At 40.0% G+C, this 14,937-nt stretch overlaps 1 protein-coding gene across 1 annotated transcript; it reads right to left on the reverse strand.

Annotated features, from left to right (window-relative positions):
• Positions 1–3,975: 3,975 nt before the first annotated feature.
• LOC125257083 (interferon-induced very large GTPase 1-like) lies at positions 3,976–14,387 on the reverse strand. The gene is made up of 4 exons (XM_048177143.1): positions 14,102–14,387; positions 13,676–13,861; positions 12,789–13,084; positions 3,976–9,100 (listed from the first exon to the last, which is right to left on the reverse strand). Exons 1-4 carry the CDS (start codon positions 14,385–14,387, stop codon positions 4,271–4,273), a joined length of 5,598 nt encoding a protein of 1,865 aa, XP_048033100.1. The 3' UTR covers positions 3,976–4,270.
• Positions 14,388–14,937: the final 550 nt, after the last annotated feature.

The raw sequence follows: 14,937 nt of genomic DNA on the forward strand, positions 1-14,937 counted from the left end.
CGCAAAACAGGCTATATAAAAAGAACAAAGAAGCAAAATTACAATTAGTAATTTTTTTAAAAAATATATATTTTTTCAGATGTTTATTTAGCATGTATACATTTATTTAACATTTTTTGATGTTTGATTAACATTAATGACATGCAGGTATTTATTTGGGGGCTGCTGAATGCATGGACGTCATACACATCCAGTTTTTTCCCACCTGTTTACGTCCACTTAAGCCATAGCCGACTGTATTCACGGCTACTTCACACGATGCATTTTGATATCTGTGTGTGCGTGTATTCAGGCGCAAGGAGAACTAATCGCGCGCGCACGCGAGCGCTTCTGTTGTGTGTCATTCAGCGCGATTCCGCCTATCCCGCCTTCACTAACCGCAAGTTAATCGATAAAGAACTGTGACTGAATTGTAATTTTGTGATACGACGAGCTTGGCTACTTTTCATTTGGCTGTAGGCTGAAATTATATTCAACCCGCCAAAGTGGCTAGTGGGAGTGGCTGTCTTACCCGCCACAGCGGAAATCTATCCGCATTTGGCGGGTTGGCGGGTGTTAATGTCAAGCCCTGGTTGTGACGTATTTCCAAGTGAAACAGAATACTGAATAGAGGGCAGAGTTTTACTTTAGCGCTCCTCCTCTCCATCTCTCACGCTCCTCCTCTCCATTGCTCGCTCATAGCAGACTAACTGTTGGAGGCGAGTGGTTTACGCGTTTTCAACCCAAGCCGTCAAACTGACGTTATCAGAGAAGGAAGGCCATTTCAGACCGGAAGTAACTTTTCAGATTTTGTTTAAAGATTACCACGACAAACAATTTTTTTCTGTGTTTTAATTTGCACAGATTAATTGTTTACCACAAGACTAGTAATATGCACTAATAAAGTAAACAAGGTCAATTTTGATTTCATGTGTACTTTAAACTTACAAAAAAAAAATAAAAATGTATACAAAAATAAATTAGAAGATTAATCACAAAGTCTGTTACAATAAGAAGGATTAATATGTATTTAATTTATACAGTGAGGAATATGCAGTGCTATTTTACATTTGTTTGCTATATTTCTGTAACAGAAAACTATTAAACCTACCTAAAAAGCACTGTTCCATATGTATCTTTGTTCTGTTGTCTTTATGTAGGCCTGCTGAATGTTAAATGGATCCAATCCATGTATTAAACATTATTAGATGATGCTGCAATAAGCCTGCTAGTATATTTTAATGCAGGTGTTTTTGAACTTTGCTTATTTAAAACATGATCAAAATACTATCTATTTTGATGACAAAATTTCAAATAAGAGAGGAAGTGACAAATATATATATATATATATATATATATATATATATATATATATATATAACATAAATAACATACATAACATTGTTAAAGGATTACATAAATAGCCTCTCCTGCAAAAAGTATATAGCAGGTTTTATAGGATTTTAGGTACATCACACAGTCCATATAACATGATCTATTATTTATTGTCATATATTGTCTTGGTTCAGATTCAAGAAAAACAACATATATCCTCTGCCACGCTTACTAGCAGAGTAAATTTAGATTAGTACAGCTGAATCACAGAATTATCAAAAATCACAAGGTTAAAAGTTCACTGATTACTCAATAGGTCAAAACATTTTTATAGACTTTTTATATCTGGATGGATGCTGTCTAGCCAGCATAGCAAAATTTTCCACTGTTACAACACACAGTCTTAGTTACCATTTCTCTATTTTCAAAGTTAACTTGTTAGGCCTGTGGGAAAAATAAATGTTAGTTGCTAATTAATTATGATTAGTTTAAAAATTACATCACAGTGAACTTAATTGGCCCATGGTCACAGTCTTGATTTGGACCAGAGGATCACTGGATTGATCGGGGCAACACTCCTCCCACCAACAATTCAGCTCTCATGTTGTTTGCACTGATCATGCTGTGCCATTGCCACACATGGCCCAGCTCTGGCTGACAAGATATATGCCATTGCCGACAGGTGGCCAGCAGTGTCAGCTTGAGGCCATATTCAGGCCAAGATCGATTGCTATGTTAGATTATCCAAGTCATTGGGATAAAATGAATGATTACTTGCTACTGCTGATGTACAGATGCTACTTTGTTGTTCCTCTGTAATCACCCATGGTGTTCGTGCAGGTAGTTTTACAGAAAGGACACAGAACATCACTGAGAGAAGTGATCAATCAGAAGCTCATCTGGTCTTTCCATATCATCCAATTATGCTGGGAAGTCTTTGTGTTAAATCTACTGCTGATGTCAGATTGTTATGGTCTGTGATTGTAAGAGTGTCTTTCATTATCTTCACATCCTGTTTCCAAACTATTTATTCACTGTGTCTTCATTATTTGTATTGTATTTGAGATTTAAAGCAATTTCTTTGCTTTTTTCAAAAAGTGTCTTTTAATTATGTCAGCTGAGCATCAATCGTTTCCCTCAGGTTTTGCTGCTTAAGAATCATGTTTAATTTCCTCTTTGTTTCTCTCACAATGTTTGTAGATGGCCGTGGATTTATATTTAAAAATCGTTTTACATGAAAACTTTCAAGGATTGGAAAGTTTCCTCTTGTTTGCTTCAAGGTTCTCTCGATATTCTTTTTCCAAACCACTGCCATGACAGTTAAGTAATTCGTCCCCTTGAAATGAATAAGTTCTATCTGACATTTTTGTCAAAATTGAGTTAATATTCACATATTCTTATTCTGTGATGACTTATTTACATTATGTGATGTTTCTTTTTTTAAGTTGTGTACATTTTGGGACTTTTTTATAAAACAAAAAGGTTTTATCTACAAAGTCAAACACTAACTTGGTTCTATAAGGTTCTATCTGTGAGCCAATCAGCACTTTGATTGCACACACTAGGACCAATCAGGATCAGCTTTCTTTGTCATGTTGTCAGACTGCTCCGCGATAGCAGAAGAGATCGCTGAAAATGCTAAATCAGTGAAGACTAAACAATTCCGTGCAATGCAGTGTTTATTAGAAACCTCATGATCTACTATTTCATTTATGATCTTGTCAATGACAGCAGCCCAGATTCCAGGGAATTTCAGTATTTTTTCGTGTTTTTCTGTAGCTATGCTGAGGAATTATTTTCATAGTTAGATACCACGCTAGACAGCAGCGCTATTAAGAGGATAACATTAGGTTCGGGTTTTGTAGTCTATTTGCTTTATTCCAGTCATGTCATTGTCATACGAGGGAATGTTATGTATATATTAGGTTATGTTTTACCCTTGATCTGTCCTGTCCAACATTACTTGTATTGAGCTGTATGTAGCTAAATTGTATAAACTACGTTAAGTGAGGTTAAATGTAAAATTTTACATTGTTGGTAAAAACTGAGTTGTTTATATAAGTTACATATTTTAAATGTGAAATGTGTTTATTATATAGTCATTAGAATTGTGTTTTTTTAGTCTTTAAAAAATGTCTTAAATTGTACAATATTAAGCCTTAAAGGTCAAATACTCAACAATTTAATTGATGGGGTCTTAATTACAACAATGATCTCAAGAGAGAAAGCCATTTTACCTGTCCAACTTTCTGTGGAAAAAGTCCTGGTCAGATGCATTACAGTAGCTGCTTTCTGTCTAAACAAAAGGAAACTTTAAGACAAATGGTTCCTGCAATAATGTGTTAAATTACCCACAATATTCCTACCTAAATTTAACATCTGCACTGGACAAAATATTTAGCACTGCCTTTTATGCTTAACTTGAACAAGAAAAGTATTCATTGTAAAATATGAAATAATTGTCATGAAAATCATTAAATTGAACTTTCTCATGCATGTCAACACATTGATACAACACTAATTTTATGTTTTAAAACATAGTATAAGAAAACTGTTTGTGTTTCATGAAAATTATTGCTTTAATTAATTTTTTGGAAAGATACAACGTTATAATTCCAAGCGAAAAGTTTAATTTTTTAAAATTTATTTATTTATTTATTTATTTTTTTAGAATTAGAAGGTTCTATCTACATTTGACTCATTCCAAAAATCCTCATTTACAAATTTGAGAGGATTTTGATATTATATTATTATATGGTACTGTTAGAATATATTTAGGGTCCCTGTCATTTTCATGTATGAAAGAAACTTGTTCCCCATATAGTTTTTGCTACATGGAATGCAAAACTTTTAAGCTCAATATCTCAAAACTGCTCAGAACGCAGAGAGAACCTTATAATTCCAAGGGGGCGAATTGTGAGTTGAGGTTTTATTAAAAATTCATGACATCAACATTTCAACATTCCTTCCACCCAAACAAAATCATGTTCTTTTGTATAAGTAATTTAGTCAGTGTTAGTATTGGGCTTTTTATTCTCAAGCTGCAGTAATAACTTAAACTATTGACTGCATCTTGTTTTGTAAATTTTTTCCAATGTGTTGGGATCTCACCATTACCATGGAATGATTTCCCATAAAACATTTCCAGATCTTTCTGGAATCTGCACACAAACCACTTCCAGTAGGGTAGTTCAGAGAGATCAGGAGTGATGCTCCAGTGTGCATAAACTCCTCCTGCTCTTCGGTATTCTTTATATGGGAACCACTGCCCTGATGATTTAAAAGATTTCTTACTTATCACTAAAGATGAGCAAAAATCTGTACCAAAATTCTTGGTATCATCATAATAGTATCCGTTGACTCCATCCAATCTGTGGAAAGGAACACTGTGATCTCCATCATGGTTTTCTATGGTGTTGGTGCAGACAGCTCCACAAAATGGACACTGAACCCAACAGCACTGACAGAAGTGATCAAACAGAAGCTCATCTGGTCTGAACTTGGGGTCCAGTTTTTCAGTTTTCAATTCACTGCTGATGTCAGTCATTATTGCAGGAAATTCTTTCTTTATCACATCTTCTAGGAGGTTGAAATCATCAACATCATCAACATCCCCAATGAGGTCTTTTTCAGAGAAGATCAGCTCATCTGAGAGCTTCTGTGTGAAACTTTTCAACCATAAACCAACATCTCCTCTGTTCTCTTGAACATATTCAGTAGATTCATGTGCTGCTTTCATGATCTTCTGCTGCAGGAGTTCAATGTTCTCCTTCATCTTGGGTAAAACACTGACACTGAACTTATCAGTGATGTACTGACTGACTTCATCTCTGATGAAATCCTTGAAGTGTTCTCTGGGATAATTAATGTAGTCCATGTACGCAGAAAAATTCTCATTTTCAGCCAGAAACTTGAGGATGTGTTTCTCCATATTTAATCGGTTTCCATTCAGTGATTCACAGTTTTTCATCATTTCATCAGTCAGATCTCTGGCAGTCTTCTTGTAGACACTCTGCTCAACTGCTTCTTTTAGTTTCTGACAGATGATCTCACCTAAAATGGCAGCTGATGTTGCTCCATGACAGTATTTCTTGAAAATACTGTAGTACTCTGCTCTCTTCTTCTTCAAATATATTACAGGATCATTAGCTTCACTGAACTTTCTGTGTTGGTCCGTGATCATATTGCTTGCTTTTGTACATATGGAAAGAACCAAATCCATGAAGAATTGTTTCTTGAACACATATTTCACTGGTCCTTCCTCATGATTTATTACCATTGCTGTGATGTAACCCGTGAGTTGTTGAATGTAGCTGATGTTGTAGCCCATCTTTGAAATGTTAAATGACTGAATCATTTTGTCTGTCTTCTGAGCAACATCTGTGACTAATGATCTTATTTGGGCTTCATCTTCTTTAGAGAGAGCGTGATGAAATATCTCTTGAGCTGATCTGTAGACATTAGTTAAAGCTCCTGTAATTCCAATGGATTTCTTTAACTTAATATAATCAGAATAACTTGCTACTGAGAAAATATCCATGTTCTGCTTTCTGTGGTCTATAGAAGCACTTTTATAGACATCACTGAGGATCTCTTTCACATCTCTCAATACATCAACATTTTTGATTGGATGAGTATCTGAGATGATCTTATTCACACACTCTTCCCAAAACAAATCAAACTCTTTCTTCAGTGTTTCTTCATCATTTGTTTTGTCTTTGAGTTTTAAGGCAAATTCTTTGCTCTTTTCAAAGAGAGTGTTTTCATGGCGGGTCCTCTGAGAGTCAATCTCTTCCTTCAGGTCTCGCTGCTGAAGAATATTGTTTAACTTCCTCTTTGTTTCTCTCACAATGTTTTCCTGAAGCTCTTTAATTTTTACTTCAAATGATGTTTTCCAATTAATCAGTATATCTTTATCTTTGTCTTTCTCAAAGAATTCAGACATTGATCTTTCAACTTCTTCACTTGTCTTCTTCAGTTCTGTTTGAAGATCAGCTTCATCAACCTGATGAATTGCTTTATTTTCTATATTGTTGTGTAATTTATTATCAATTTCCATCATGGCACTGCGAAGACTCCAGGACCACTTGCTATATTCAGTCTCCAGTTTTCTGTAGACGGCAACCTCAAGAGAGTTTCTGAAGCTGAACACAAATTGTTCATTTAATAAAGCCTCCCAGAGATCTTGAATACGATCTTTTAGGTCTATCAGCATCATTCCATGTGACTTTGATGCATGAGATTCAATTGTTTTCTTCAGTTCTTGAACATTCTCACAGTAGTTTGGGTTTGGTGGTGCCATGGGTGGGCTGCCCTCCCAGAGCTGAGCAAAATACTTCACATCATTCTCTATATCAAATGCAATGACATCACTGAAACATTCTGCATCACAGTCCTCCTCTTCAGCAGCAAGTTTTGTCATCTCATCCAGTGTCTCCTGCAGTCGTCTCCTTCCCTCCTTATTTTTCTCTCCAGCTGTGACGTCTGAAACGTTCTGATGCACAAACACACAGCTGGGATTCAGTTTGACCTTCTTCATCCTCAGGAAGGCCTGAACAACAATCTGAAGAATGTCCTGCATCTCAGATGGGTTTTCTCCAAAGATGTTGATCAACGTCATACTTCCAAGACCAACAACAAATGTGGCCAATTCATTGTCATGATTTCTTGTTGATCTTCCAGCCAGTTCTAGAGCACGAAGACCCTCAGTATCAACAACCAGAATATAGTCAAAGTTCACCTGTGTTTTCATCTCATCTGACACTTTGACCAGCTGCATGAAAGCTCCTCTGGTGCACCTGCCAGCACTGACAGCAAACTTGAGTCCAAACATGGCATTCAGCATGGTGGATTTCCCAGAGCTCTGAATCCCTAAAACTGACAGCACAAAGACTCTCTGGTCTCCCAGTTTCTGGATGAGTTCATCTAGAACAGTAGAGATCCAGACCACAGGAACATGAGCAGCATCTCCATCCATCAGCTCCAGTGGAAATCCAGAGATCATCATCTCTGCTGCAAGACTCGGGAGAGAAGAGAAGTCAAACTGCAGGTCTTTCTTGTTCTTCTTCAGAGATTCACATGATTCATAGATCTGACCGATCTCCCTCATGATGTGCTCCAAACCAAAGGTTGCAGCTTGAAGATCCTCAGATATTTTCACAAGTTTAGTTTGTTCAGCTTTGAGTTGAGATTTATCATTGCTCTCTTTCAGTTTTACAACTGTTGACCACTTTTCATCATACTTACGATGTAGATCAGAAAGATCTTTTGAGGTAAATTCATCCAGTAGGATTTCAAGCCATTTAAGGAAAAATAATTTTTCACGTTCAGCATCTGAGTTCATTTCCTTAATGAAGAGCTTTATAAACTCACTGATGTCAGATTCATGCTGCTTTTGACGAAATTCTTTCATCTCTGAGTGTTTTTCACTGATGTCTTTTTCTGACTCATCTGCTTGAGGTCGATGTAGTTCCTTGTTCTTCTGACTCCACTGATGCCACAGTTTCCCCTGACAGGGCAGAAATGATTCTTTGATTTCTGTCAGATCTTTCTTCTCCAGTAAACTCATCATCTTCTGTGCTGCTTCTCTTCCTTTCCTGCAGTCATCATCATCTTCCTCATCTACTCTGATGTCTGAGTGTTTGGTCATATCTTGAAGTCTGAAAGTGGAAGATGATTCTGAGAGACAATCATTTATAGCTCTTCTGAGTTCTTCCGATACAGTCGACTGATTTCTGTCTTTTAAACCAATTTTATATTTTCCTTTGTGCATCAGAGTGAGAAATGATTCATCCTCAGTAAAAAGACAAATTAGTGGTTTTCTGTTTCTGAACAGGGTTTGGATTGTTTTTGTGCTTTTGTCATTCCTCTGAAGTTGTGATAAAATAACAACATTGACTGAGCTCATTTCAGTGAGGATCTGCAGCTGTTTCTCATGGTCTCCTGCATCACCATGTAAATTACAGAACGCAACACAGTCATTGAATTTATCCATGTTTTTCCCAGAGGGGCAGAACCAGGCGATCTCCACCACGCCATCCATCAGTTCTCTGGTTCTGCTGCTGCCCGGGCAGTTCCTGTGGAAGAACGTGTTGTGTTTCTCATTGATCAGACTGTTCATCAGCTGAGATTTGGATGAAGACACAGAGCCAAACCTAAAGAAAAACACGACTGGAGTTTCTGCCTTGTAGATTGGCTGGGTTTGACTGATGATTTCATTGTTGGTGTTTCTCATCTTCCAGCTCTTGTTGATTTGTCTGAATGTCCAGAGAGGAAACTCAATCTGTTGTGTGAATGGATCAGGAACAAGCAGAGGCAGAGCGTACTGACACTGGGACAGTTTAGTGACCAAAAGCTGCTTCAGGAAACCATCAGCACAATGAAATGCGGCCATCTGAACATCCATTGGGTGAACAGGATCATTTTTGCTTGTTTCTTTGTTAGAGAAAGACATTAATTCGAACAAAATATCATCAGAATCCATTTCATTTTCATAGCTCCCTTGCTGAGTGTAATCAATCTCAATGGTCTCCTTAGTTTTAATGTATCTTGCTCTGTAATCCATCACCAGTAGTTTTTGTATGAAAGTCTGAATCAGCTCCTCTTCAGTACAAGACTCATTGGACTGTAATAAATGTGCAGTTAACTGAAGAACATCCGCAGCTCTCAGTTTATGTTGATGACGGTCAAAACAAAGTCTGTGTAGGAGTTTATTTGAGCTTGTAAGCTCTTCTTTTCGTTTTTGTTGATCTGTTTTTTGGCCTGTTCTTAGCTCTTCTGCAGTTCTCTGTGGAAAAAAAAAAACACATTTTTTTTTGTTTTTGTTATTTTAAGTGCAAGCTCATTATTCATGTCACAACAAGTCACACTCAGAAGTCACTTTTAATCACTATGCTGAACATTATCCATATTTTCTTTAATGTAATTTTGAGATTGACAGGTTGAACAACCAGTAAAGTATGCTGTATCATCACAGTTTGAAACTGTTTCTAAATTTTGACCTTTTAAACATTAGATCTCTTTCACCCAAGGCAGTTATTAATAAAGATGATCACAGATAATAGTTTAATCTTTGCCTGACATATAGTTTGATCTTAAAACAAAGTAACTTTGGCCTACTTCACCAATGAATCAATTTCACCAGGCTATTGTTATGTGCACAATTCCCATCTGAATATTCATGGGGGAGGTGTTGCAACAATCTATAGCTGGCTATGTGGGGTCTTTAGGATTACTTGTAAATGTATGTGTTCCCTACAGTATCTCACAGAAGTAAGTACACCTCTCATTTTATAATATCTTTTCATGTGACAACACTGAAGAAATGACACTTATCTACAATGTAAAGTAGCGAGTGTACAGCTTGTATAACAGTGTAAATTAGCTGTCTGTCAGCCTGTCAGTGCTCAGACCATACACCGCACACTGCATCAAATCGGTCTGTCGTCCCAGAAGGAAGCCTCATCTAAAGATGATGCACAAGAAAGCCTGCAAACAGTTTGCTGAAGACAAGCAGACTAAAGACATGGATTACTGGAACAATGTCCTGTGGTCTGATGAGACCAAGATAAACTTATTTGGTTCAGATGGTGTCAAGCGTGTGTGGCGGCAACCAGGTGAGGAGTACAAAGACAAGTGTGTCTTGCCTACAGTCAAGCATGGTGGTGGTGTCATGGTCTGGGGCTGCATGAGTGCTGCCGGCACTGGGGAGCTACAGTACAAGCATGTCTCCAGACCTAAACCCTACTGAGCATCTGTGGGGCATCCTCAAACGGAAGGTGGAGGAGCGCAAGGTCTCCAACATCCATCAGCTCCATGATGTCGAGTAGAAGAGGACTCCAGTGGCAACCTGTGATGTTCTAGTGAACTCCATGCCCAAGAGAGTAAAGACAGTGCTGGAAAATAATAGTGGCCACACAAAATATTGACATTTTGGGTGTCCAATATTTTGCCCAATTTCACTTAGGGGTGTACTCACTTTTGTGGCCAGCGGTTTAGACATTAATGGCTGTGTATTGAGTTATTTTGAGGGGACAGCAAATGTACACTGTTATACAAGCTTTACACTCACTACTTTACATTGTAGCAAAGTGTCATTTCTTCAGTGTTGTCACATGAAAAGATATAATAAAATATTTACAAAAATGTGAGGGGTGTACTCACTTCTGTGAGATACTGGCACACCATGAAAGGCTGAGTGTCCAAGGTCCTGCAACTTCTATACCAGGGGTCGGCAACCCAAAATGTTCAAAGAGCCATATTGGACCAAAAAAAACAAAAAACAAATCTGTCCGGAGCCGCAAAAAAATTGAAAGCCTTATATAGGCCTAATCCTTTTATGAAGGCAACACAGGCTGTAAGTGTATACTAGCTATATTAGCCTACTATCAAAATGACTAAGTAGGCTACAAATACATAATGAGGTATTCCCGAGGTATATATTTAAAAACTGCTGAAAGCTACAGAAAAAAGCAAATGGATCGGTGCAATTCACAGAAACAGGCGGAGAAACATGGATTTGCATTTATCATTTTGTGTCAAATTGTTGGGTTTTGAGGTAAAATCATTCCATATATATTGTATTGTTATATATTATGTTGACAAATCATCAATTAAATATTTTCCATCTTATATTCTGCATAATTGTGTGTTTTAAAATAAACACTGACAAAAACTATACTATAAAACTATATATATTTTAGGGCTGGACAATATGATGATATATATAACATTGATATAAGTGATTACGTGGATTTAAACCTACCTATATTGTAGTTACATAAAATATTCACAGGCAGATTTGCTTTATGTATATCCCCGGCGTCGAAATCAGGCACATATAAATGTCAGGAAACACGACTCCTGGCTGTATGTCAATATCCATGGATTAGGTTTATTTGACAAGTTGTAAGAAACACTTTCGAGTCCAACCTTTAGTGTAATCGTTTGTTTTACTCGCGTTTTCTCAGTTTCCCCTATTAAATCCAGTCACGCAGCAGGTTCTTTTGCCACTCAGTCCAGCTGAGGGAGCGCGCTTTCGGCGGAAAAGTGACGTCGATGCATACCCTCGCGCCTGGCTGAAACATGTGTCGCAGGCTATGGCGCAAATCTTCGTTGACAGAAATGTTGAAATTTAATATTATACACATTTTTACAGCATTGGAAAACGTTAAGAATGTGTCATGTTTGTCCTCCTACAGAAACCATATGAAAAAAATATATATTTTTCCATTTTCATACATTTTTGAAAAAGCTCCAGGGAGCCACTAGGGGGGGCGCTAAAGAGCCGCGGGTTGCCGACCTCCGTTCTATACTATCACCATTATGCTATACATGTTCAATTTCTCTCTTTTGCTGTTCTTACTGTGTGTCTTGTGTTTCTGGCCCCAGTATTGATCATTGCAGCTATATTTTATGTTATTTTTTTATTCTTACAACAATCCTCATTATTAGCCTATTATTTTTTTCTTTATATTTGTGATACACTCAGACAAGAAGAGCAAGTCTGCTAGTCTGTATGTGCAACTGCATCTGTCACAAAAATGTGAAGACTCATTGGCCCTCATTTATCAAACAAACGTAGAAACCACCGTACATTCTAACGGAAAATTCAGCTTACGACAACGCTAAACGTTATTACGTCATTAAACTTTCGTATGCAGCCAATTCTGTTCGCACAAATGAACGGGTGTTGATCAATGTGACGGCTGAAAACCGTCGTCATTTAAATATCACGCCCCAAATTTTAAAGCCTAAAATGGCCTATAGTTTACGGCACAGAGAAACATAACCCGGCCATGAAGAGGAATTAATCGCATTAAAAAGAAATGTATTTTTCTAAAAACACCCCTCAACCTTGTAATTTCAAACAATAAAATTAATTTAAATAATAATACCGGTAAATAAAACTAAATACTTACAAACATTATTAATATATATATAAACTTTGTTTTAGTACCTCACTCCACAGAAAATCCATTAAATTTATTGGTAACACTTTAAAATAATGGTCCGTCATTAATAAGTAACTATTGTTACGGTACACAGGAGGCAGACACAGATGTAAACAGGTAACTTGTCTTTATTGACACCAGTAGAGCATGGAGCATGAAACAGGTAAGCAGAGTAGAGTCAAAGGATGATTAGATGATAATAATGGAGATAGTTACTGTCCTTTTCCTTTCAGATATGGAGATGTATGAACACGCTGGAGCTTGGAGATCGCTGGAGGTGACTGGAGCTGACTGGAGCACACCCACACAGTAGACAAGGCACACAGAGGGAAGGAGACACGCTGGAGACAGGTAAGTATGGAGCGAGGAGTCCTTGAGGTAAGCATGGAGCGAGGAGTCCTTGAGGTAAGCATTAACAGAAGTATATGCGAACGAGACCGGACATGGAGTGCTGTGTGTGTGTGCTCTTTATGGTGCTGCTGATGAGTGTGGTGATGAGGTGCAGGTGGCGGTGATCAGTACTCTGGGGATGGTGTGCGCTGGGATTGGTTGATGTTGGAACCTGACGTGTCTGTGACAGTACCCCCTGTCCTCTTCCCAGCGGTGCCGGTCTATCAGGGTGGCTGTCGTGGAAAGTTTGAAGTAAGTTGGGATCAAGGATGTCGTTTCTTGGGACCCAGGAGCGTTCCTCGGTGCCGTATCCTTCCCAGTCGACCAAGTATTCCAGCTGACCACCACGACGCCGGGAGTCCAAGATCTCATGAACCTCGTATGCCGGATGAGTGGAAGGGGGGGTTCGGCGGGAGCCACGTCAGGTCCTGTGGAGAGAGCAGAAGGGTGGTAAGGTTTAAGGAGTGAGACGTGGAAAGTGGAGTGAATGGAGTGAATGCCTTGTGGCAGCTGGAGTTGGTAAGTGACCGGGTTGACCTGCTTGATGATGGGAAATGGGCCAATGAACCTGGGACTCAGCTTTCTGCAGGGCAGACGCAGTCTGATGTCCCGGGTAGAAAGCCAAACCTTCTGACCAGGCTGGAAGACAGGGGTGTTGGCACGCCGAAGGTCAGCTGTCATTCTGCGTCTGCGCAGGGCTCGTTGCAGCTGATGGTGAGCTGAGTCCCAGACCCTCTCGCTCTCTCGGAACCAGTAATCCACTGCCGGAACGTTAGAGGGTTCCCCGGTCCAGGGGAACAGTGGGGGTTGGTAGCCGAGTACGCACTGGAATGGTGTGAGTCCTGTAGTCGACTGCCGGAGAGAGTTCTGGGCGTACTCGGCCCAACCCAGGAACTGGTTCCAAGAGTCCTGGTGGTTATGACAGAAGGTACGGAGGAAGCGGCCGATCTCCTGGACCTTCCTTTCCGTCTGCCCGTTCGACTGCGGATGGTATCCCGAAGTTAGGCTGACGGCCACACCTAGGAGGGAGTGAAATGCCTTCCATACTCTAGAGATGAACTGGGGTCCTCTGTCTGATACAATGTCCTCTGGTATCCCGAAATACCTGAACACGTGGTTGAAGAGCATTTCTGCGGTTTCCATGGCAGTGAGCAATCCTCGTAGTGGAATGAGACGACAAGATTTGGAGAAACGGTCTACGATGACTAGGATGCAGGTATTTCCATCAGAAACAGGGAGATCAGTTATGAAATCCACTCCTAGGTGTGACCATGGTCGGTTGGGAACGGGCAGAGGAAGGAGTTTCCCAGCTGGCAGATGACGAGGACTTTTGGAGATGGCGCACTCCCGACAGCCCTGCACGTACCTTCTGACATCAGATGCCATCCCTGGCCACCAGAAGCGTTCTTTCAGCAACGAGAGGGTTTCATTGACCCCCGGGTGACCAGTGCCTAGTGACGTGTGAGCTGAGTGGATGGTTGGAGTGCGTCGTGTCCGGGTGATGTAGAGTAAGCCAGGTGGACAGCCCAGCCCAGGGTTTGTGGAAGCATTGGAGGAGGGAATGGTCTCCTCTGACCAAGTGATGGGGCTTACAATGAGTGAGCTCAGGATGATAGGCTCGGGTTCTTCTGTCTTTTCTTCGGGAGCATGGAGACGGGAGAGAGCGTCGGCTTTGTTGTTCTTCGAGCCTGGACGGTAGGAGATGGTGTAGTTGAATCGGGAGAAGAACATGGCCCAACGGGCTTGTCTTGGGTTTAACCTTTTGGCTGAACGAAGATACTCCAGGTTTTTGTGGTCTGTTATCACCAGGAACACATGTTTGGCTCCCTCCAGCCAATGCCTTCACTCTTCCAAGGCAAGCTTTACAGCTAGGAGTTCCCTGTCACCGATGGAGTAGTTGACTTCCGGCGGGCTGAGCTTGCGGGAGAAGACGACGCATGGATGGAGTCTACTTGGCGTCCCCTGCTGCTGCGACAACACCGCTCCCACTCCGGTGGTAGAGGCGTCCACTTCTACGATGAAGGGCTGTTCTGGATCGGGGTGAACGAGTAAGGGAGCGGTGGCGAAGGCTTCCTTGAGGCGATTAAAGGCGTTGGTGGCTGCTGGGTTCCAGGACAGAGACTTGGGCTTGTTTCGGAGAAGGCTGGTGAGTGGATGGGTGATGGAGCTGTAATCTTTGATAAATCGACGGTAGAAGTTTGAGAATCCAAGGAAACGTTGCAACTCTTTAATGGTAGTGGGTTCTGGCCAGTTGGTGATGGATTCCACCTTCCTCACGTCC

Source organism: Megalobrama amblycephala, linkage group LG1 (genome assembly GCF_018812025.1).
Source record: "Megalobrama amblycephala isolate DHTTF-2021 linkage group LG1, ASM1881202v1, whole genome shotgun sequence".
Taxonomy (NCBI): domain Eukaryota; kingdom Metazoa; phylum Chordata; class Actinopteri; order Cypriniformes; family Xenocyprididae; genus Megalobrama; species Megalobrama amblycephala.